The 24,881-nt window shown below is 36.9% G+C and overlaps 3 protein-coding genes across 3 annotated transcripts in view; 2 read left to right on the forward strand and 1 right to left on the reverse strand.

Moving 5' to 3' along the window:
* LOC135209490 (putative neural-cadherin 2) overlaps positions 1-21,292 on the forward strand; it is a 26,150-nt gene extending 4,858 nt beyond the window's left edge. The window contains exons 3-8 of the mRNA XM_064242144.1: positions 6,184-6,359; positions 8,075-8,221; positions 12,317-12,493; positions 17,236-17,635; positions 20,778-20,981; positions 21,123-21,292. Coding sequence (XP_064098214.1) covers positions 6,184-6,359; positions 8,075-8,221; positions 12,317-12,493; positions 17,236-17,635; positions 20,778-20,981; positions 21,123-21,292 — 1,274 coding nt within the window. The remainder of the gene's footprint in view (positions 1-6,183; positions 6,360-8,074; positions 8,222-12,316; positions 12,494-17,235; positions 17,636-20,777; positions 20,982-21,122) is intronic.
* LOC135209741 (thiol S-methyltransferase TMT1B-like) overlaps positions 1-24,881 on the forward strand; it is a 597,585-nt gene that overhangs the window by 113,154 nt on the left and 459,550 nt on the right. The gene's annotated exons all lie outside the window — the stretch shown is intronic.
* LOC135209489 (neural-cadherin-like) overlaps positions 1-24,881 on the reverse strand; it is a 149,998-nt gene that overhangs the window by 55,146 nt on the left and 69,971 nt on the right. The window lies entirely within an intron of this gene.

Raw genomic sequence — 24,881 nt, forward strand, 5'->3', positions numbered from 1 at the left:
TTTTGGGGAGGGCATAGAAATAAGGTAATTTGGGATTGATTGTTTTAAATTTTTCAAAATTTTCTGTATTTTTCTTACTTTTACCGACGTTTCTGATTTTTCTGAAGAAATCTGTTGGAACACCTTAACATACTGGAAAAGCAAATGAGGCGATTTTAATGTCTTTCTACAAATATAAAATTACTTATTCCCAAGTATAAAATTTAAAGTAGAATGGGAAAACAATAACCAAATCCCCTTTTTAGATGACTTAATCATCAGAACTAATGACAACTACAAATTCACTGTCTTCAGGAAAGCGACATTCTTACTTTCATACTTACATTTTTACAGCTATCATGACATTTCAGTTAAACTCAGCATAGCAAGTAACCTATTTCTTAGAGCCCTGAGAATTTTCTTCCCTATTTTCTTAATAAAGAACTTGAAACAATCAGAAATCAACTTATCTTGTTAAAATACCCCAAGCACATAATAGAAAAAGCCATACATAAAGCAAAGCGCATTTTTTACAAACCCACAGAAATTAAAGAAAAGGAAAAATAAACAAACGAAATCTTAATCCCTCATGTGGATAATTTATGAGAGATCACACAAACCTGCAGGCCAGCCCAACCTTTTCATCTTCCCTTATCCAAATACATTGGGGAAAATCCTTAATTAACGTTCAGCAGAAACCAGTTTCTAAAGACAGGAGTTTATAAAGTCCCCTGCAGGGGATTGTGATAAGTCATACTATGGATTCACAGAAAGATTAACTCAACATAATCGCTCAGTTAGATATGGACAACATAATTCGGCAATTTACTATACAAGAGCAGCCGTAGATACTAATGTCAGATTGTAGAATCTTCACTGATAAAACAACAAGATGATAGGATCAACCCTTCCAATGGAACCTGGGACTCAGACCGGATAGACAACATCTTCCTTAAGGCAATGATGAAGCGGATTAAGACAATTAACAGAACCAACGTCAGCTTAGCGGTGACCCCACTATATATTTCTCCAATGCAATTTATTCTGCCATTCACTACTTGAAAAGTGTGGAAGGTATTCTACCGAAATATAGTCCTTAGCTTTAAACCAGAGTGTTTTAATGGGCCTTTTATACTTGAGATGTATCCTATTTTAACAGAAGAATATATATATATATTTATATATATATATATATATTATATATATATATATATATATATATATATATATATATATATATATATATATATATATATATATATATATGTGTGTGTGTGTGTGTGTGTGTGTGTGTGTGTGTGTGTGTGTGTGTACTACTTTGTAATAAGATTTTCCAGTAAAACAAAGACCATCTCACAACCAATGCTGTGAGTGGTGCTTTAGAACTCATGATATTTAGATTCTTGGCTGCGACTCCCAGCCATTTATGATAAACATTTGCGATTGTATGATGTACTGCTCTCACATTTCCTTCAACTTAACTCATTAATCCTTTAGATTGATATTATACCTTATTTTGTTAATACCATGAGAGTTAGCTGACAAGTTAATGACCTTTAAAAAATTTGTTCGTATGAAAGTTTATCATTTTGTATGAGGAGCAAAAGCAACGCTAAAGGCTTTCCTCGATGCCTTCAGGTGATGGCAATCTACCGCCAATATCTCCCCCGTAGGGGATAGTGCCATCAGTACTCCTCATGCCGTGTACTGTAGGCATTACAGTTTCTTTGCAGCGTGCCTTCGGCCCCTAGCTCCAACCCCTTTCGTTCCTTTTACTGATACCTCCGTTCATATTAATTCCTTTCATATTGCCATCCACCCTCTCCTGATAATTATTTCGTAGTGCAACAGCGAAGCTTTCCTCCTGTTACGCCTTTCAAACCTCCCTACTCTTAATTTCCTTTCCAGTACTGAATGACTTGAAAGGTCTTAGTTCTTGTCCTTTGGCCTAAATTCTATATTCTTCCTTCTTCCCAGCTTTAATTCTATATTCAATTCAGTTAAATTCGGTACAGCCAAATAGTCGCAGATATTATGCTCAGTCAGTTCTCTGATAAGGGCCCACTGCTACAATGCCGGCTTGAATTTCTTTGTATTTATTTTCCCAACAAAATTTCCTTTACGGCCGTGTCCTTCAGTAGCCGCGGTCGTCCTTTTGTATAAGTAGTAAAAAAGAAGTTAAATTCTCATATGCAGAACCATCTTATGATACGAAAACACAGCGAAGCAAAGTCACTCGAGAATAGAAATTTTACAAGTTTTTGTTTTTTATTTTTTTTTGCTTTTTTCTCCTCCACGAAATTTATTACGTATATGAGAGAAAAATAAGTCTCACATAAATTACGGTACCTCGGGCGAAGTCGTGGAAAGAAACAGAAAACATAATCTGCAAAACATCTTGGATGTAAAATGGTTTCCATTTCAGTCGCAACCCCCGACAGATATCGCGGTGGCTCAAGAAAAAAAAAAAGGTTTCCCATTCAAGTATAAAATATTTACTGGAAGAGAGAGAGAGAGAGAGAGAGAGAGAGAGAGAGAGAGAGAGAGAGAGAGAGAGAGAGACGTCACACGTATGTAGACGAAGTTTCCCCCATACTGAGTCTATAATCATAATGGCATCCACTTACCATTTCATTTATTCATTCAGAATTACGAAGTGAAAAAAAGCTCGTAGGTAGTCAACAAATATCATGAATTCGGCGTCGGTGAAAAACGACTCCTAGAAGAGTTTCCCCTAAGGAAGCTACTCGGCCTGCATGCCAGATGAGACATAGAATCTGTATAAATTACACTTCTCTTCGATGTTATGGTGGTTCCTGGAGGCCCTCGCCTGGTCCTTACCTCTAGGCAATAAATGTGTTTCTAAGACTTCACGTAATGATCTTCGTCTGTGATGCGCATTTTGTTTCACGGCTCTTCTCCAACGTTATGCATGTATATAATATATATATATATATATATATATATATATATATATATATATATATATATATATATATATATATATATATATATATATATATATATATATATATATTTAATAGCTACAGTGTCAATTGCCTAAGGCTAAACGAAACTCATGATCTATCAAAAAAAAAAATAAAAGCTTTATCCCCAAACTAAAATGACAAAAATAGATATAAATTAAAGAAGTTATGGACATGACTGTTATTATTTCTAGCAAATAAGTAAATGGAAAATTGAATCTCTCATCATATTAAATATCCCAATAGATGTCACAGTCTGTCATGACCGAAGTCAGAGCTATTTGTCAAAAAAGTGTCCTTATCACGAACCGGAATCAATAACATCTATGGAAAAAAAAAGTAACTTCTTTTAGAAAATAATCAAATAAAAACACTACATAATGTGAAAAAAAATAAAAGGATATATATATAGGTATATATATCTATATCTATCTATCTATCTATCTATATATATATATATATATATATATATATATATATATATATATATATATATATATATATATATATATATACATACATATATATATATATATATATATATATATATATATATATATATATATATATATATATATATATCATTATATATATGAATAATTATCATATTGCAGTGATTCATATAAATTATTCGAGCTACAAATGTCCTTTAATATCTAATTCGCTCTACCTCGGAATTGATGTATTTTCATATTTGTAAACCGAAGGGGAATTTTTTAGTTGATAATAATTTCGTCCACTCATGGGGACGGGGACGAGATCAGGACGACAGTGACGTTAGCGATTCGGCTAACAGTGCTTATCGAAAATGTTCAATAAAACACGTTCACGGAAATGATAAATATGGCCATTACTCAAACAAATACTGAAATGTCTCACCTTTACCGGGAAACTATGCGCCTTCCCACGGCCAGCTGTTCCACAAACACAAGTTACTGCTGGAATCATCGACCTATTTGCAGGATACTTCATTATATTGTCCTCTCATGACCCCTTTAAACGCACACATACGCACGAACCCATTTGTTCTAGAGGCTTGTTTCTGTCACTCCCTTGTGACGTAAAATAACTCTTATATGGAATAAAATTTAAAGATGTAAGAAGAAATTTTCTTTTATCCTCGATGCTTTTGGAGACATTAGCAATTGAATAGCGTTAGGGACTAATGCAATGATTCAAATACAATTTAAATGTGAATTCATGATAGTTTAAAATTAAAATTAAAAATAAATGTTATATGGGATGAAATTTCAAGATGTAAGGTTTCATTTGCCGAAAGCATTTTTCTTGTATCCCCAATACTTTTGGAGATTAGCATTTTAGTAGCCTTAGGGCCGGGAAGCCAGAAATGAGCCCGTTTCCAGGAAGACTTCGCTTCGCTTGTAATAATGTATAAACGTTTTTGTATCTCTTTGAATGTAGGTCCACCTTAATTAACATTCTCCACTTAAGTGAGCAAGTGTTCAGCTGTTTAATTTCGGACTGACAGATCCACTTCTCCGATTCGAGGTATATATAGTATATCCCTTTGGAGGTATTTCCCTCGACAATAACTGCTTTTTCTCCAGTTTGCATGCAATTGTGTATGCAGTTCAACACTGCATTTCCCATGAACAAATGTCAGTTTCTAGAAGAGGCGTTGACGACTATCATTTTCGGCAAGAACGCGGTGGATCCAGCTTGAAACTTGATCGTCTTCTGTTGAATAGAAACTTACCCATATCTTCACCCTGTGCTCCCATTTGCTTCATATTTCCCCAAACCGAAATTAACAATTGTAAATTTTGATCACTTCCCCTTCATCTTTTTATGATCTTAGTGGTCACATTCAATCTGTCTAAAGCATTACCAACTCTTATCCCTCTGAGGTTGGTTGCAAGGTGATGTTAGAATTCATTCTATTCATTTTCTTTGGAAAACGCAGGAGCACTTAGCCCTTTAAGTTACTCCTATTTATTTTGCCTGGGGATGTTTGTTCTCGATAGCATAATAATGGTTCAGCCGGTGCGGTACACATGACTCTCATTAAACCAAACAAAAACTTCTTTCAGTTTTCTTCTGATGATTGAAAAAGAAACCCACAAAATCACTGTGTAACGTGTTTAATTCTAAGTAAAATTAAATGTAAATACTTAGAAGTAGACACGTTACACAGTGATTTTGTGGGTTTCTTTTTCAGTGACTCTTATTATTACTGATGGGAGTCTGAAAGGCCTGGCCTTCACCTGTGAAGGACTCCGACTTATGAAAAACCGATATATCATTTTCTTAGGATGTTATATATATCAACAATAATAACGAAAGAAACCCGGCAGACTCATTGATTTTTCCGGTGTGTAACGTGATAGGTTACAAGTAATACGTAACATACTTCCTTATTACCGCTATATTGACGTCGTAGTTGAACGCTTGATAACTCAGCTGAGAAAATAAGGAAAAATCTTGTCGTCTTCAGCATCACACAAGATCGGAATGATTAGCGAGCATTGAACCGTCATGAGGATAGAAGTGTCGACTGTCAAGTTTCAAGTTTTGGCTCATTGCCCGAAAAGTATGACGTCCTTTATATCAAGAAAATATAGAATTTATTGTCAATTCACGCATTTCAATTACAATAATGTCTTAAGATATCTGCTCACATGACGGAAGCACGCATATTACAGTTCACAGTTATTCATCAAGAGTATTGACAAATTAAGGAGGAATAATATAAAAGTGTAAACTTTTGATTTAGCTGTAGATTTTGCCTGGTATAAACATTGGTTCGGTCTTTTAAACTACTTAATTATTAAAAACAGAACAGAGTAACTAGAAGAAATAACAGATATTCCATAAATACTTAATTACACAAGAGTAGATTGGTAGGCAAAACAGGAAATTACACAAGAATAGAATAATAATCAGTTTATATAGGGAATTATATAGAAATAGACTTACATACAGAAAGGAAAACCACACAAGACTAGATAAATAAGCCATTCATGTAATTACACTAGATTAAATTAAAAATCAGAAAAGGGAATAACACAAGACTAGATTATGTAGCAGAAGACAGAACTCCAAGAATAAATTGATAAGCAGAAAAGGGAATAACACAAGGCTAGAATATGAAGCAGAAGAGGGGACTACACAAGAAGAAATTGAAAAGCAGAAAAGGGAATAACACAAGGGAATGCATAACTTCAAATCTGACGCAGATCTCGTGTTATACTTCCAGGTACGGGCACAGTGGTGGTTCGCCTGACGGACGAGAACGACAATTCGCCGCGTCTTGCGCGACAGTACTGGGAGCTGGAAGTGGACGAGACGTGGGGGGAAGGTCCACCCAATAACATGACCCTCCTGGAGATGACAGCTGCTGATCCTGACACAAAGAATCACTTCTCTTACAAGGTATTCCCCCCTGTTGCGTCTCTGTTATTGAGAAGTAGATGTTTTGAATGTGTATTTATCTATCTATCTTTATATATATATATATTATATATATTATATATATATATATATATATATATATATATATATATATATATATATATATGAAATCTAATAACCGAAATGCCGTTTTGACTTATCGAATTCGTCACATTTGTAGGATACGCTTGTTACTACGAATCCTTGGATCCAAATGTAAAAATGGGAAGTAATTCTAACGTCTAATAACAGGACTGGAACCCACATCCAGATTGCGAGAAGGAGGCCGCATTGCCGGTCTGACCATGAAAAGATAAAAACTATTGCCGCCTTATTACTTGGCCTCTGTGACATCCCCATTTTTCTCTCCTTTCGCTTTAGATGTGCTTTTGTCAGCTCGATTGACTAAAGGATATACTACCAGTGTGATATTAGTGTATTATTTTTTATTTTCATTGAGAAACCACAACGTCATCGTAGCTTGTGTCGTCATTACTCGAGTCTTCTCTCAATATGACGGGAACTGTGAAAACTTGAATAATTTGTATATGACTGGCTACTATGGTTTTCTCTCAGTACACGGCCTCCGAGAGGCATTGAAAAGTTTATAGGCTTGCATAAGACCTACGAGGGCTTTACATGCACTGGAAATAAATGTAGATTTTGGAAAACAGAGACATGAATGGCGGAATTTCACAGAAGCTCTGTGAGTCGTGTAGTGTTGAGGGCCTAAGTGAATGACACATACTTTCAAAATTTTGACCTTCTGCAGAATAGATTTTCACCAGACTTCTCCGACTAAATATTTAGACAAAATGTTGTAAGAGACTAAACGATTTACCTTACACCCTAAATAAGCAATAATACAAATATTTACATCTTAATGAGTTAATCGGCAGCCAACCAACTGCTTCGAAACTGTAGCTGAAATTCACCAGAAAAGCCTTCAATATATAGATGTCTAAAATTGTGGCCTGAAATAACTAACAAACATATATTGCACTTATCTGGTACATTCAGAATTCATTCTTCCCAGAGGCGAAGGGAAGAGTTCCTTAATTTAAGCACCACCAATCTCCAGGATCGGTGTCCCGATCCAGGTGACGTTTGACCCTCTAGGCCTAAGTAGACCCAGTCGTGAAGGTGACTGGTGTTTCCTATGCAATTTCAACTTATTTCTTATTTATGAATATTACGAATTAGTGATTAGAATATTGCAGTTAATACAAATATAACTCTCTTTTTATTATGAATAGATATTTATTTAACAGTCATTACTTAATCTTATCTAATGATGGATAATGCCATTACTTAGGTGGTAGTTAAGAATCACACAAGTAATTTATCCTACGAAAACTTGAACGCCGTAAATAGCATGATAAGGATAACCATTAATTTGGATTTGCTATGTAAGTAAAGTTCATATTTATTTACCATCACTGAAAAAGCGATATGTTTATCTATTTATTAAATATTAAATCCCTTTATTCATTTTAAAATTTGGGAATAGATTCCTAACAATGTCTCTTTTCTCCCAGGACTCACAATTGTATTTTATTTGTCAATTTTTACCGTAGAATACCCATGAGTGTCAATTGAAAATATGCACTAACATTCCCACGAGTTTGGATGTCTCCATCTAGAATTCTGTGGCTCTTTTGCATCACTCTGGTAAGCCTATTTCACTTATTTTAAAGATCGTTGAGGAAAGCGGCTGGGGCTGGGACCACTTTGGCATCCGGTCGACTGGAGCATCCGGTCAGCTCTATGCCCTGAGGGCACTCGATTATGAGGACGACACCCATCGCCAGGGATTCAAGTTCATGGTACAGGTCACCGATCGAGTAAGTGAATCATCACACCTTTATCCCTCTTTTGTTTAGCTTTTGCTGTGGAATGGGTTTCCGAGCACTTAAATATAACGCCTGCTATGTCTTCATGACCTGTTTTCTTTGAGGCCTCTCGCCATACTAGAGTGAAGAACGAGCCGATTTATTTTTTAATTTTTGGTATGAGTTTGATGACAATGGTCCCAAAGTGCTTCTGAATGGTCCTTATGAAATTCCTTCTAACACTTTCACCATTTAAAAATGGAAAAACGGCGTTTATTGGGAACTTAGGAACATTAAAGTTTATTGTAGTGTTGACTGATTTTTTTAGTAATCTGGAAAGAATTCTATAAAATATTTTGTATGAAAATCATTTAGTATTAAAGTATTGCCAACTAGAAGTGGGAGTTACAGCACGGTGCATGAGAGTGTGGACTGAGTTTAATTTGAAATGAGAAAATCAGAAGCTATAAAAGTTTGACCCAAGACAAGTGAACGTACTTTTTCTAAAAATAGTAGGATGTGAATTGTCATTTTCTTTCAAAATTAAAATATCTGAATATGCCATTTTATAACCTTGTTCTTTGTTCAGGGTAACAATGAAGCTGGTGTGACAGGTAACTCGGAATTGGTTTCATGATTAAAAAAGGAAACACTGAGTATAATACTTTGATCCCCGAGGGGATGGTACTGAACGCGGCGCCCCAAGGAGCTTCCGCAATGTTTAGTAAAGCACCTCGGGGTAGGTGTCGCATACAACGGTGGATACATTCCGGGTTAATATCCTTATTCTGGGGTACCGCATTCACGTATCATGACGGCGTATGCCCACGTATGTGGATCGTGGGCATCATAGCGGTGAAATGACCTTGAACAGCTGGTAAACAGGACACAGGCTAACGGACGTAAAGCCAGCACCGTAAATTGTGCCGCAAATGTACGCGCAAAGAAAACAAAGTTGGACATCTACCTGGAACTTAAGCCGATAGTGTAATGTTCTATCTACGTCAACTTCACGTCGTTACCACGCCCACCGTTGTGGGGCTGTAGGGTACAAAATGACCAGCCTGTAAACAGACCAGACTGTAAAGTGATGGAACATGTATGAGAGAATGTAAAAATATTGCATTCTGAAAATCCAGGTTGTAAATTCACTTTGGTAGAATTCTGCATGTACTGTAAAATACTGTATATTTTCAACAAATAAAAAAAATTAAATCAGACATTATAATATACATAACATGGGCAGTCCCAATATCTTAGGCTTCTTCTGACGGACGATGTGGGGCTTGAGGAAATAGAATATGTTCAATATCCACTTCTCCCTGTCCGTCAGTCGTCTTCCGTGTCGCTGTCATCACTCTGTATCTCATCCAACTCCGACTCCTGTAGGTGGAAGATGACATTTCCTCGACCTGAGTGTCTGCAGGAGTGGCTGCAGGAGTCTTATCCGGGCCGAAAGAAGTCCTGCAAGAAGATGTGACGTTGATGGTCCCTTCCTTGGTCATTTTAGTAGGTTCTGCATCTTGAAGGGCGTTGTGGAGAGTATACTTGGAGGAAACTGCTGGTCTCTGGAGACGGAAATAACAGCTGACCTAAGGGCGCTGACCTGACCTTTTATACCACGCTACAGCGTTGCCATGTCGTACAGGGTTGTAAATATGCGAATCGTTTTCCCCGTAGGCTACTGCGCAATTAGGAGGCCCAAGTGCTTCGCGGCGGAAAGAAAACAACGACGGCGGACAATGCAGGTGACCCTAGCGGATACCCTGCAATAGTCACCGTGGGTCCCACGTGCAATGACTGGAGCTATGTCAGGTGACATTTGGCGTGACCACCCACGACTTATTTTGAACATTTCAAAACTGGAGCGGGCTACAGCGCCCTAGTGGGCGGAGCTTAGAGCCTGGACGACCCGTCACCATATGTCTGCGAATTTACGTATGTTTTATGCTACATTTACAGTTTACTGACGTAAGCTCTTGCCAACTACCAATTTCCGCTCATGCATGGGCGTGCGTGCGTTGATACATGAATGTGTGACCTTAGCATTAGACTCTCAACCAAATCAAGCAAATTAGTAACGTTTTTAATTTAGTCATGTTTTTTTTAGGACAATAGAAATCTGCTTAGTGTCTTCTCTAGTGCACAAAAAAATGATTACCCTTATCCTGAATTTCAAGAACAGTGTTCAATTTGTCTCAACGCATAAACTATTTTCTCCTCATTAGCTTATTGGTAGGTATGTCATTGTGTTTAGTTCCTTGTTGGATGAGTCGGTTACATGCTCAACTACAGATCTCAGGGTCCGATTCCCCGACTCTGCCAACAAGGAATCAGAGTAATTTATCTCTGGTGATAAAAATTCATTGATCGATGTGGTTTGTGTTCCACAATAAGCTATAGGTCTTGTCTCTAAGTAGCCAATTGGTTCCTAGCCACGTAAAAATATCCAATCTTTCAGGCCAGTCCTAGGAGAGCTGTTATACAAAGGTCGCACATTCACGTATCAATGCACACACACCCACGCATGAGCGGAAATTGGTAGTTGGCAACAGCTTACGTCAGTAAACCGTAAATGTAACGTAAATGTTCAAAACAAGTCATGGGTGGTCACGCCAAGTGTCACCTGATGTAGCTCCAGGCATTGCACGTGGGACCCACGGTGACTACTGCAGGGTAGGCGCTAGGGTCACCTGCATTGTTCGCCGTTGTTGTTTTCTTTCCACCGTGAAGCACGTGGGCCTCCTAATTGCTCTATAGCCTACGGGGAAACTGATTCACACATTTACAACCCTGTACGACATGGCAACGCTGTAGCGTGGTATAAAAGGTCAGGTTGGCGCTCAATACAATAACAACACTCCTCAGGTCAGCTGTTGTTTCCGTCTCCCAAGAGCAGCAGTTTCCTCCAAGTACTCTCCACAACGCCCTTCAAGATGCAGAACCTACTAAAATGACCAAGGAAGGGACAATCAATGTCACATCTTCTTGCAGGACCTTCTTTCGGCCCAGAGAAGACTCCTACAGCCACTCCTGCAAACACTCAGGTCGAGGAAATGTCATCTTCCACCTACAGGAGTCGGATTTGGATGAGATACAGAGTGATGACAGCGACACGAAGGACGACTGACGGCATGAGAGAAGTGGATATTGAACATATTCTACTTCCTCAAGCCCCACATCGTCCATCAGAAGAAGCCCAAGATGTTGGGACTGCCAATGGTATGTATATTATAATGTCTGACTTAATTTTTTTTATTTGTTGAAAATATACAATATTTTACAGTACATGCAAAATTCTACCAAAGTGAATTTACAACCTGGATTTTCAGAATGCAATATTTTTACATTCTCTCATACATGTTCCTTCACTTTACAGTCTGGTCTGTTTACAGGCCGGCCATTTTGTACCCTACAGCCCACAACGGTGGGCTTGATAACATGAAGTTGACATACATACAACATTACACTATCGGTGTAAGCTCCAGGTAGACGTCCGAATTTGCTTTCTTTGCGTGTACATTTGTGGCACAATTTACGGTGCTGGCTTTACATCCGTTAGCCCGTGTCCTGTTTACCAGCTGTTCAAGGTCATTTCACTGCGATGATGCCCACGATCCACATACGTGGGCATATGCCGTCATGATACTTGAATGTGTGACCACAGCATTACTTAGCTCAGTGGTCTGGTTTTATTGAGATATGCTTAACTTATGTCATTGTTTGCATTGTGAACAATTAAAGAAAGACTCTTTTACAATTGTCGTCCATAAGAGTTTGGACCGAGAAGAATCACTTATATGCTGAAAGAATAGATAAGGTATGACTGGTATATTTAGTAGCATTGCTAATAGAATTACTAACACTACTTCTAAGTCAATGATCATTATTTTATGCCTAGGAATTCTCCATGGCGTTACTTGCATTAGCCTTTTGTAGTATTGAGGTTTCAGGGTTTGAGTCTGGTCACCCCTTCATCATAGGTAGTAGTATCAAAGCGGTTGTTCACATCTCGTCCAGATTTTTCTCACTGTATTTTGGTCTTCATTTTACGAAATTTATTCCAACGACGTCTTTGAAATCATCTTCTGTTCGTTCTCGTTGCAGGGGGAGGGCGGATGGGTCGACCCTAGACATCAGGACACAGCCTGGGTGGGCGTGAGGCTCCGAGATCTCAATGATAATCCGCCACAGTTTGTCCGTCCTCATGCCCACGTCACGATAAGTGAGGACGCCCCTCTGGGCACTTTGCTGACCACTGTGTCCGCCCACGATCCAGATGCTGTAAGTAGAATCGTTGTGTAAACTACTTTCGGTTTGATGGACGCTGCAAATTGTTGTTTATGTTTGGACAGGGGCGCCCAGATTTCATTGAGCACGAGAGCGTTACTTCCCTTTCCCTTTCATCTAGCAAGTGTTATATTCCCTACGTAGTGCGTCCCTTCGGCCCTTTGTTGCAACCCCTTTCATATCTTTTACTGTACCTCCGTTCATATCATCTTCCATCTTGCTGTCCACTCTCTCCTAACAATTATTTCACAGTACAACTGTCAGGTTTTTCCTCTGCTACACCTTTGAAACCTGCTTGCTCTTAATATTCTTTCCAACACTGAATGACCTTACAAGTCCCAGTGTTTGGCCTTTGGCCTAAATCTATATATATGCCATTCTATTACTGCGCAATTACAAGTATTTTGCCTCTGTGGTTGGTACCCAACATGAGGTAACAGAATGAGCGTGAGCGTTTGTTTTCGTATATATATATATATATATATATATATATATATATATATATATATATATATATATATATATGATATATATATATGTGTGTGTGTGTGTGTGTGTGTGTGTGTGTGTGTGTGTATATAATTGCACTGCGTAGTCTCTCCATTTACAAGCCATTTATACTAAATCTAACTCTTTCTCCTCTTGTGTCGATTACATATCGAGAACACCTGCCTGCTCAGAGCTACTGGATCTTTCCTACACAGTGACCCCAAAGGTTTTCGGGGGCCATTACCTAGGACTAATATTTCTTGGGAATCATTATCTTTATGATATTTAGTCTTTTGTTTATGTTTATGGGGGTCACTATCTAGGAAAGATCCGAACTACATTGGTGTTGATAAAACATTGAGATTCATCTGGATTTCACCAAACTGTTTTTCTAATTTTTTCTTTTTTCGGATGGCAATGGCGAGAGGCCTCTTTTTCAGTGAAATGCAATGAGGCTGAGAACTTGTTGAAAATGAAAAATTACCCAGACGAAGGTGAATTGCCAGCATTTTATATAAGCGCTTAATGCTGTTCCTTTTCCTGGGTTCGGAAAACTGTAATACTATTCCAGCAAGAATGTTTGATATAAATGAAAAAAAAAATTGTAACATGTAAACAACATATCAAAACAGATTTTCACTATTTAGAATAAAAGTTGGCTAGAAAGTGAACAATTTGGTGTTTTGCATGCTCGAGGGTTTTATTGCTTAGTAAGTGGGTTAGGAACTCATATTTATGCAAAAGAATATACACACACAAATAAATAAATCCTCATGACTGCTGTCAACAACAACATGACAAAAATGCTACAAAATAATCAGCTTTCATTGTTTTGATTATTCACATCTTGATCCGCTCTCTCTCTCTCTCTCCTCTTTTTTGTTGTAAAATTAACTTCGACAATCTTAACTCCCTTAAACATGAACTCGATTGACGCTGCTAAAAAAAAGAAAGAAAAAAAATGCATTCATTAAGAGAAATTAAGAGACAGATATAGAAATGTGCTTGGAAATGGGAAACAGTTGGTAACATATTTTTGGGTGGAACACGATCCCTGTAATCTGCAACCCCAGAATTCCACCAGCTGCAAGTTCTTCCGAAGAAATCTTGTCTGAATTCCCTACCTTGCCGACTTCCTAAGGGAAACTTTTCTAACTCCAATGGACTGTTGTTCGATGTGGGCTATTTATGACGTCCATTTCAGCTGCAAGTGACAGTGATTCCTGATATATGAGATATAGACGATGATGATACTTATGTTCTTGTACTGGTTTTCTAGTTCCAAAACGTATATATATATGTGTATATATATATAATAGTATATATATATTTATATATATATATATATATATATATATATATTTATATATATATATATATATGTATATACATATATATATATAAATAAAGGTTTTTTGCCACGAAGGAAAAAAATGAAAAAGCGAGATAGCCAAGTATTTTCGGTCCTGTTCGGACCCTTTACTGAGGCAAACTGATTTTACAAAGAACAACATAGTCAAAAGAAGGCTTAATATACAAACTGACACTACCAGATTAGCCATAAGGGCGATTTTCACTCTACAGAAAGGAGGAGTCGCCAGAGGCTAGCCACACCTTGAAGGATACCCGCAGTAAACAAGTGATTCTTCCAGAAAAAACACGGGAGCATATACAATTTAATATCATAAAAATTCATGATATTAAATTGTATATGCTCCCAGTGTTTTTTCAAAACGTTCTGTTTTCTGGAAGAATCACTTGTTTACTGCGGGTATCCTTCAAGGTGTGGCTAGCCTCTGGCGACTCCTCCTTTCTGTAGAGTGAAAATCGCCCTTATGGCTAATCTGGTAGTGTCAGTTTGTATATTAAGCCTTTTTTGACTATGTGTCTTTGTAAAATCAGTTTGCAAACAGGACCGAAAGTACTTGGCTATCTCGCTTTTTCATTTTTTCCTTCGTGGCAAAAAACCTTTATTTATACATAGCATCACGTTTTATATACTTCGTGATCAAGTTATTCATACATATATATATATATATAGATATATATATATATATATATATATATATATATATATATATATATATATATATATATATATATATATATTTATATATATGATGTGTGTGTATAAGTTATGTGTTCAATTTCTTTTCATATAACTATAGTATTCATCTAAGGATTTGGGTTTAAACTGGTGGCTTATATTCCTTGCAAATATTTATAGATTTTGTGCATCATCAAACTACAAAAAATTTATGAATATTTGCAAGGAATATAAGCCACCAGTTTAAACCCAAATCCTTGGAGGAATAATATTATATTATATGAACAGAAATTGTACACTTAGCTTATATTAATTATATATATATATATATCTATATATATATAAATATATCTATAAGATATATATATATATACTAGGATATATAATATATTATATATATATTTGATAATATATATACAATACATTTACAATAATTCGTATGAATATGTGTGTGTGCTGGAACTAGACAACTAGTACAAGAGCATAAGTATCATCATCGTCTATATCGCATATATCAGGAATCATTGTCACTTGCAGCTGAAATAGATGTTCTAAATAGGCCACATCGAACAACAGTCCATTAGAGTTAGAAAAGTTTTACTTGGGAAGTCTGCAAGGCAGGGAATTCAGACAAGATTTCTTCGGAAGAACTTGCAGCTGGTGGAATTCTGGGGTTGCAGATTACAGGGATCGTGTTCCCCCCAAAAATATGTTACCAACTGTTTCCCATTTCCAAGCAAATTTCTATATCATTCTTAATTTCTCTTAATGAATGCAATTTTTTTTTTTTTTTTTTTTTAGTAGCGTCATTCGAGTTAGGAATTCATGCTGAAGGGAATCAGGATTACACTAATTAACAATAAACACGCGAAATACAATTGTTTATAACTGGAGAATCATTGTTTACTTAAATGTTTCTTAGAAATTCACTGGGAACGCTGCGTTTTTTATCCACGAGACATTGGGCAATGTCTACTTTCATCTGTCATTTGCGAACACTGATGAATCAAAAATAAATTAACCCAGTTTTCCTTTTAATTTTATTTCGAAGCTAGAAATATACCAATACCAGTTTGTGTGTTGTGTGTGCGTGAGAGGAGAGAGAGAGAGAGAGAGAGAGAGAGAGATTTCACTGAAGTAGATTAGTACCAAATTACTTCAAATGTAGTTACGTATCCTCCATATCAAGCTCAGTACCAAAATTCCTTTTTTCCCGCGCGATTTCAACCATTTTTTGAGAACCCAGTGAACAAAAACGACGGATATACTATTGCATTTTTTTTTTACCAGTCTCCCTTAAAATCTCAGAGCGGCTGATTGCATGAAGCTGAGTCTTCAGAATAAATCTTTATTCGCTGGTGCAGTTCTGGAACTGAGCCCCTGCATTCGTCAGTTTCCTTTCTGACAAAGATGGCTATCGGTTGTAGGGAAGAGGTTCTTTTTACGTGTCTCACTTTTAAAAGACTTTTCTTCAAACGTTTCTGTGAAGGTTTTCTGCATCTCAGCAGTTTGCAGCTTCCATCGTTTGTCTCAATTTCCATTTCCTTCTTTCTTACGTTTTTAGATGTGATTTCTTTTTACCGCTTACACTTCGATTTTAGTTTATCGATTCTCTGATCTAATTTTTGTTTTCCAATTGGATACCAGTCTTCAGAAAAACTTGATAGGAACACTAGCTAGAAAAAAACTTTTGTAAATAGTTCCTGCGGAATAATCATGTGACACGAAAAAGGTATCAATAAACAAAAAGTAAATTTCCATTCTTACAAAGCCTCTATAGCATATTACATCTCGTTATTCCTGAGTTAATAGGAAATCTAAATTATATGCAAATGCAGTACCACCCCATTGGAATTATTCGTTAGTTATTTACAAGTCTTAGACGGAGAAAAATAGAAAAATACATAGACATGTATATATGTATGTATGTACGTATGTGTGTATGTATGAATGTATACATTCTTTCATTTGCGTATTTATATTAGGTGCGTTCGTTATGTCTGTGTTTGCCATTTTTACTATAGTAATTGCTGAGTGGCCTTCGTCTTCATTTTATGAAAAGCCTGGGGCTCTTTTCTCTGCTACGGTCTCTCTCTCTCTCTCTCTCTCTCTCTCTCAATCTCCCCTCCTCTCTCTCTCTCGCTCTCATATTTCATCAGTCTTCATATTGCTATTTTCCCCGTTTATTCCATCACTCCAGGGGGGAGGCGGCCAAGTGGACTACTCGGTGGTGGGCGGCTGGAACTCGCTCCAGGTGGACGAGAGCGGAGGCGTGACGCTGTCCCGCCGTTTGGACCGCGAGGCTGAAGAGGGCGCCCTGGGCATCGCCAGAATCCTGGGCACGGACAGAGGAGAGCCGCCCCTGACTGCCACTGCTACCCTGACCATCACAGTCACAGACGTCAACGACTGCGCCCCTCGAATTCTTCCACCGGACGTCCTTCACGTGAGGGAGGGCGACCCTCCCGTCCTGCTCGGCGTCCTGACGGCGACTGACGACGATATGTGGTCTCTTGGGCATGGGCCTCCCTTCAGCATGTCGCTTTCTCCGTCGAATCCTTCTTATGTAATGGATTTTGTCAGTCTGAAGTTCTATCAACGTGAGTATGACGATGTTGTTTGGTTTCCTATTGATGAGATTCAGGCCTTTTCAGCCATTCATCGTTTAAGACATTAAAAAGAGGGAGTTGGAGTGGTCAGACAGGACGGTAGAGATATTCATACTTCTAGTGTGTTGTCTCCCAAGATTAGCAGATTTTATAGATACCCAGGTCGACGTAGTGAATATGTTCTTTTAGATTTGACATGCCATTGATATAAGTGTTTTGAGTAGAGAGTAACTCAAATAGGCTTTAGTGTTGCTATCAATTCAATAAATCACAAGGCACTTATTTATAAAGATTTATTGAAATCACAAGGCACTTTTTTATAAAGATTTATAAAATCACAAGGCACTTATTTATAAAGATTTATTAAGATCACAAGGCACTTATTTATAAAGATTTATTATAATCACAAGGCACTTATTTATGAAGATTTAATAAATCACAAGGCATTTATTTATAAAAATTTATTAAATCACAAGGCAGTTATTTATAAACTTCAGTCTAAAAAGGGGTAGATAGTTTTAGGTTTACTTCAAAATTAAATTACAGGTAGTCAGCAACCGTTTGTTGTTGATGGGATCCCGAATCCCACAGGGTAGTGTTCTTGGCCCACTCTTAATTTTAGTGTTTCGGTTATTGGCCTAGAAAATAAGATAGTTCAGTATGTCGATGATTCAACACTTGAGGTTGCAGTAAAGTCTCCTTTTATGAGAAGGTGAAGTTGCCCTTAATCGTGACATGGAGCGGATTGGTAAAATGTGTAGTCGATGGGGTATGAGACTGAACCAACGGTAAAATGAAATCACTGTTGATTAGCAGATCTAGTAAAGATTTTCCAACCCATCCTCCCCTTCAGTTGGATGGGCTTTGCTGTCTGAATCTGAAGCTAAATTTAACTGTTCTAGGTGTAGCCTTTAAATCAAATCTGAATTTCGAGAAATATCTAAATCAAGTGTCATCAAATGTCTCACGAAAGTTAGGTATTGTTTGTAATGCCTCATATTTTTAAAACAGTGATAAAATCAGTGCAACATCTTTTAGGTAATTTGTCCTTTCTCTACTAGAATATTGTCCTCCGGTGTGGGTGTCTGTTTCTGCCAGAAATTTATCTCTTTTAGGTAGAGCGGTTAGTGGAGGTAGGGTTATGTTTCCTAATGTCAGCTGTTATGACTTGGACCATCGACGGATGGTCTCTTGTTTGTCCCTTTTTTCACGAGTTTCAAAGAAAAGAGATCTGTACAATTGGAACTTCAAAAGTTCAAGCGAAGATGTAATGCATTTCTACCCTAAAACAATTTTCCTTCCAATTTATTAAATTACCAATATTTTTTAACTATTTATTGATTTGTTAATATATTGTTTTTGATAAGTGAGATCTCTACTTTCTGCATTTCCCTTCACCTCATCTCTCATTTTTAAAGAAGACCATTTTCTTTGGAAGCTTGAATTCCGAGTCAGTGTGCACTGGTGGTCTGTTCCATATGAAAGAGATGAAGATAATGGTGTATATATGGTAGGGCTTTTACCTTGTACCTCCATTCCATATTCTCTTCCTTCCCTCTTGCTATCCACCCATTCCTAAGAATTGTTTTCGCAATACAACTGTTACCCCTTTCGAACCTTTCTACTCTTATTTTTCCTCTCAGCACTGAATGATCTCATAGCTTCCAGTGTTTGGCCTTTTTCCTGAAATCTGTAGTCCATTCCCAGGAGGGTAACTGGGACAAAAAAAACCCCACAGTCCCACTGAGAAGGGTCAAGTTGTTTACGATGCCAGGCCTGTAAGAATAAAGAACTTTATAATAGTTTAGCAATACAATATCCCAGGATATCCATTGATCAGGTAACTTTTTGATTTTCTAAAACAGTTGGAATGAGAGCCATCGATTGTATTCTGATATTTTTGCTTTAATGATCTTGATGGAAAGCGTAGTAAAAAATTGTAGGGGACAGAAGTTAAGGTGCTGTTATGAGAGTTATTATAATACAATATTATTTACTATGATCTGTGAATTATATATATATATATATATATATATATATATATATAATATATATGATATTATAGATATATATATATATATTATATATATATATATAATTCCCAGATCATAGTAAAATAATATTTGTATTATAATAACGATTCTTTTTCTTTGCGTTATAATTATTATATATATATAATATAGATATCATTATATATTATATATATTAATATATATATATATATATATAGATATAATAATTATATATATATTTATTTAATATATTAATATATGTATCTATATATAATATTATATATATATATATATATATATATATATATATATACTATACTCTAGATATATTCTATATATAGATACATATATATATATATATATATTATATATATATATATATATATATATATATATATATATATATATATATATATATATATATATATATATATATATATAGATATATATATATATATATATATATCATATAATATATATATATATATATATATATATTATATATATATATTTATAACGCAAAGAAAAAGAATCGTACTGAACGTTTAAAAAAATATAGAAAAAAATAATGACCTTGATAATTCATTGAAATGACGTCACACTTTTACAATGATAGAATTCAGGTCTGGCCAACCAACACAGGAAACTCGAAGTTCAAGAAGAAATTATACATCCAAAGTCGACCCAGTTCCATATGTATCCACGTTGACGAACAATTGTATTTTATTATCTTTTCTTCAATTTTTTTTGTGCCATTGTACAAAAATATTTAATCTCTTAAGAAACGAAATGCGTGATTTGACCGGATATTATTTTTCCTCTAGCTTTTAGAGATCTCCGAAAGAACATGTTCTTAAATATGTTGCTGGTGTGAGCGTTCTTACATATGTTGCCTGAATAAAAATGTCCTTTTGGCCCTTAGCTGAACCCGTGCTTCAGTCTTGTACTGTACCTCCGTTTCCAATATCTTTCTTCCATCTTGCTGTCGAAACACTCCAACTCCGCCTTTCACTCTCTGGGGCTCAGAGTGGCTGAAAGTGCCCCAGTGCTTGGCTTCATAGCCACATTTTCGTAGTCATAATGACATAACATGTTTCTTTGTTTGTCTTTTGCCCCACCAGATGTCGACAGCGGTCGGGGAGGAGCCGAGTTATGGACCCGAGGCTCCCTGGATCGTGAGAGCCATCGGACGCTCCCTGTGGAGGTCGTGGTTGGCGACGCCGGTGGACTTAACAGGACTCAGACTGTGACGGTTGTTGTCGACGACAGGAACGACAATCCCATGAAACCTGCTGCCAAGACTGTCTATCTGTGGAAGACCCAGGTAGAGAGAGAGAGAGAGAGAGAGAGAGAGAGAGAGAGAAATGGTTCCTTCCCTGCATAATATTTTCGGATACATTTTGTAAACCGCAGGCAATCAACACAATCGTCTACGACTCCACCAAACAATGGCTGTTTACTCCGCAGGGTAGCGGGGTCTGAGCGCCCCTGGGTGCGCGTGTACGTAGACAACCCAGACGACTGGGACGTGGCTGACAAGACCTTCCGGTGGGCGGGGAAGCCTCATCCCTTGTTTACGCTGAATGCTGATGACGGTTCCATTTTTGCTTCCAGCCTCGTGCGTGAGGGAAGGTAAGTACCGTCAATTAAAGCGTATCTAAATGAGTGGATTTGACAGCCAAAAGTCAGTCTGCGTTTAGATTTCCTTTCGTCATAGAATAATGCAAGACATCCAGCCATTTTGAACTATTCGGCGAGTCTTTTTTTTACACAGTATTCACCATTCTCCTCTTTTGCATTGACCTTTTTTTTTTTATTATTTTTTTTCAATTTATAAAAATGTGTATTCCTATGACAACTTCTGAAAATGTCATTTACCAAAAAGTCAAATAAAATTTCCTGCACCGTTGAAATAATAACAGTATTGTAATGTTTCATTACTGAGAGGGTGCAATCATACCTGAAATAATGCAAGCAGTTTTGAAAAAAAAATGAAACCTATTAGAGTGCGCATTTTGTGTTATTTGAAGATCAAGTGTTTGACAGTAGTTTTCATTAGCTGTAATCTAAATAACGATGATCAGGTATTTTGTCATGTAGCAGACAATAATCTACTTTTTTTTTTTTTTTTTTTTGTTTATTGTAAGGCAAACCATTCACCCCTCAAAAAATGGATGGAATTGTAACAAAGATAAGTAAATACCACGAGGATACAACTGGAAGTGGGACCTGACTCAGAGAATCATTTCATAATTGAGCTTATGTATAGACTTTCTTTTGTATGTAGTACGTACATAAATACATGAATATACTATACTTGGTAGAGAGCTAGGTCTGAGGCGGTAACCAAGACAACGGCCATTTTGGTGAGTGAACCCGCTGTGCAATAAGGCTTCTCGGCATGAGCCACTTCACACAACTACAGGGAACGCTCATCAGTAGTGCGTGGAAGAACCCTGCATGAACACAGTAATGCTTTCTCTTCGCACTTCTGCGTTCTTCCCGCACAAAGATTAAATCTCCTAACTCTGATTCATCGTTTCACCACAACTAACCTTCGAATCACTTCTGTGTATCACCACATTTCTCGTCATTCCTGTACGACATTTACTACACAAAAATGAACATCCACACTTCGCTTCCATAAAGGAGATTGGGTTTAGCAATCATTTTATCCATTCCCATCAGGCTTCAGCAGACACTCCCCACTCTACTCCCAGTCCATTTGAACGCCCCTGCTCCCTTCTGCTCTTCAACTTTTTTGTCATTCTACCTTTAGCGATGATATTGACTTCAAAAACTGCAGATAAAATATAAACACTTCAGTTCTTCGACCATCCATAATAACTCTCGAACTATTTCATTAGTATTTCTGGAGTTTCTCTCCACTAATGACGATCTGCCTGCAGGAATCACCAATATGTATATATGCATATTATGTTTGTGCACATGTATGTATAGAAATGATGAGGTTGTGTTTATTGCTCAAAACTCATCTCCACCCCCCCCCCCCCTTCCGTCCCAAACATATGTCATTTTTAGTACCTACCTTCATCACTAAATTTAACCAGAAAATTCATATTTAATATTTTCCAAAAATATAGCTTAGTAGATATCTAATTTAGTAAAGAGCACCAATAGCCAAACTTCCCTGAATGCCAGCGGTGCTAAATCATTGTGGCGTTGGTAAAGCAGAGAGTGACGTTTCCATCTGCATTCAGCTATGTACAGAGCAACGGGATCTCATGACGTCGCTCTTAAAGAAACTGGAGTCACCTGAACAGCGCGGTTGGGGTTTGATTCGTTCATCTTCGGGCCTTGCCATTTTGTGATGCCACATCTATCTATCTATCTAGCAATAAACAGATAGATAATGTGTGTGTATGTGTGTGTGTGTGTGTGTGTGGTATAACTGAGAATCGCATTCTCATGTTCAGAGGAAGGAATATTGAAATTTTCCAACCTGGAGAGTCAGTTTTGAGACATGGCCACAGTTTTTTTTTTTTTTTTTTTTTTCCTTTCGTTCCCCTACATCATGGTTTCATGATTTATCATAGTTTTCGTTAAAAGGGTTTGGATAAATGATGGTTTATTCTTTGGTGTTTAGTGTGATGAAACACCTGGATAAATTTTCTTTACTATTATTGGAGTTCCATTAAAAAAAATATGGTAAATCTAACAGATGTGAGGCAAAGTAGGTATTTGACTTATGACACAATTGGGAAGAAATTTTGACCATGTTTCTAATTTTGATGAAGACAGCGCATTTATTATACTATGGGAATTACCTGACATAATTTCGTATTTTCCAAAATCCCCGTTACACGTATCAGTCCAGATATCTGGTCGAGATGTATGAAATTTTCGAAAACCGAACAAGTCGTTCGAATATCAACCGAAAACGTACCGGGGACCAGTATAGCAAATGGCATCTGTTGCAGATGTTGTTTCCCATGACGTGAAGAAGAAATTCGTCTCGGTATGAAAACAAGTAAAAAATGCTCCGAAGTATCTTTGTCGCAGCAGAGTTTTATGTACAGCGTATAATGTGTATAAAACTCTCAGCCACGGCCCATGAAACTTTCATCACAGCCCAGCGGTGGCCTGTCTTTTTGGCATCTACAGCGGTGCCAGATGCACATTCAAGGCTAATTTTAACCTTATATAAAAGAAACAAAACTACTGGGGCTTGAGTGATTGCAGTGTGAATAATGTTTGATGATTGGAGGGTGGATGATCAATATACCAATTTGCCGCTCTAGCCTCAGTAGTTTCTTAAGATTTGAGAGCGGGCAGAATAAGTGCGGACGGACAAACAAATAGCCATCTCAATAGTTTTCTTTCACAGAAAACTAAAAGGAAATATAACAAAATATAGAAGTGTAATACATAAAGAATGATGAGCAGAACAGATAAATTAGTGATTCAATTATTACCCCTAGAAAACGGTTGTCCATTATATGGCTGCGGTACTTTCCTGATGAAGGTTTTCAAAGAAACGAATTAGTCTTCAGTTTCTCATAAACGAGTAGAACAGAAACCCAATAGACACAAGCACTGATGGGTGAAACGGAAGGTTTGTTTTCAAGAAGTTTGGAAGCTAACTAAGCGGGAAGCCTTCAGAATATATGCATCCGGTGAGAGTTTCATTTTTTACTGGTTATTATTGTGATTGATGCAACTTATGTCTTCAGAGAGAACATTGTCTCACACTGGAAGAATAATTATACTAAAGTTGTCATCGATATCGTTATTATTCTGCATACGTATGAAACCTACATAGACCGACTGCCTCTAGGGAGCTAACGTTATAATGGATGATAATAGCCTCGACAATCATTGCAAATCCTCAGGATCATTAAGCTTTGTAAATGGCGTTTAGCACATGTTATAAATTGTTATGAAAAGTGAAAGGAAGTCAGAAGTAATTGGCAGTTATGTCTAGAGAAACTACTTTGGCATTCACTTAGAAAGCCAACCAAGTGAAGTTACAGCCATTAAACAATAGGAATTTTTTCTGAGATGCGTTGTGATCACTAATAAAAAAGCCGGAGGTTTGTGGATTTTTTCCAGTCTTCTACAAACAACTCTTCTGTGGCCAGTTCAACGGGAAATTTCCTAACCTTTGCATATCATTCGAAGTTGAACTAATTGTGGTATTAATTATTTCACTACTTCTCCAGTTGTTCTTGATTCCACTAGTTCACGGTTCAGTTAAAAGGAAG

This window comes from Macrobrachium nipponense, chromosome 38, assembly GCF_015104395.2.
Source record: "Macrobrachium nipponense isolate FS-2020 chromosome 38, ASM1510439v2, whole genome shotgun sequence".
Classification (NCBI taxonomy): Eukaryota; Metazoa; Arthropoda; class Malacostraca; order Decapoda; family Palaemonidae; genus Macrobrachium; species Macrobrachium nipponense.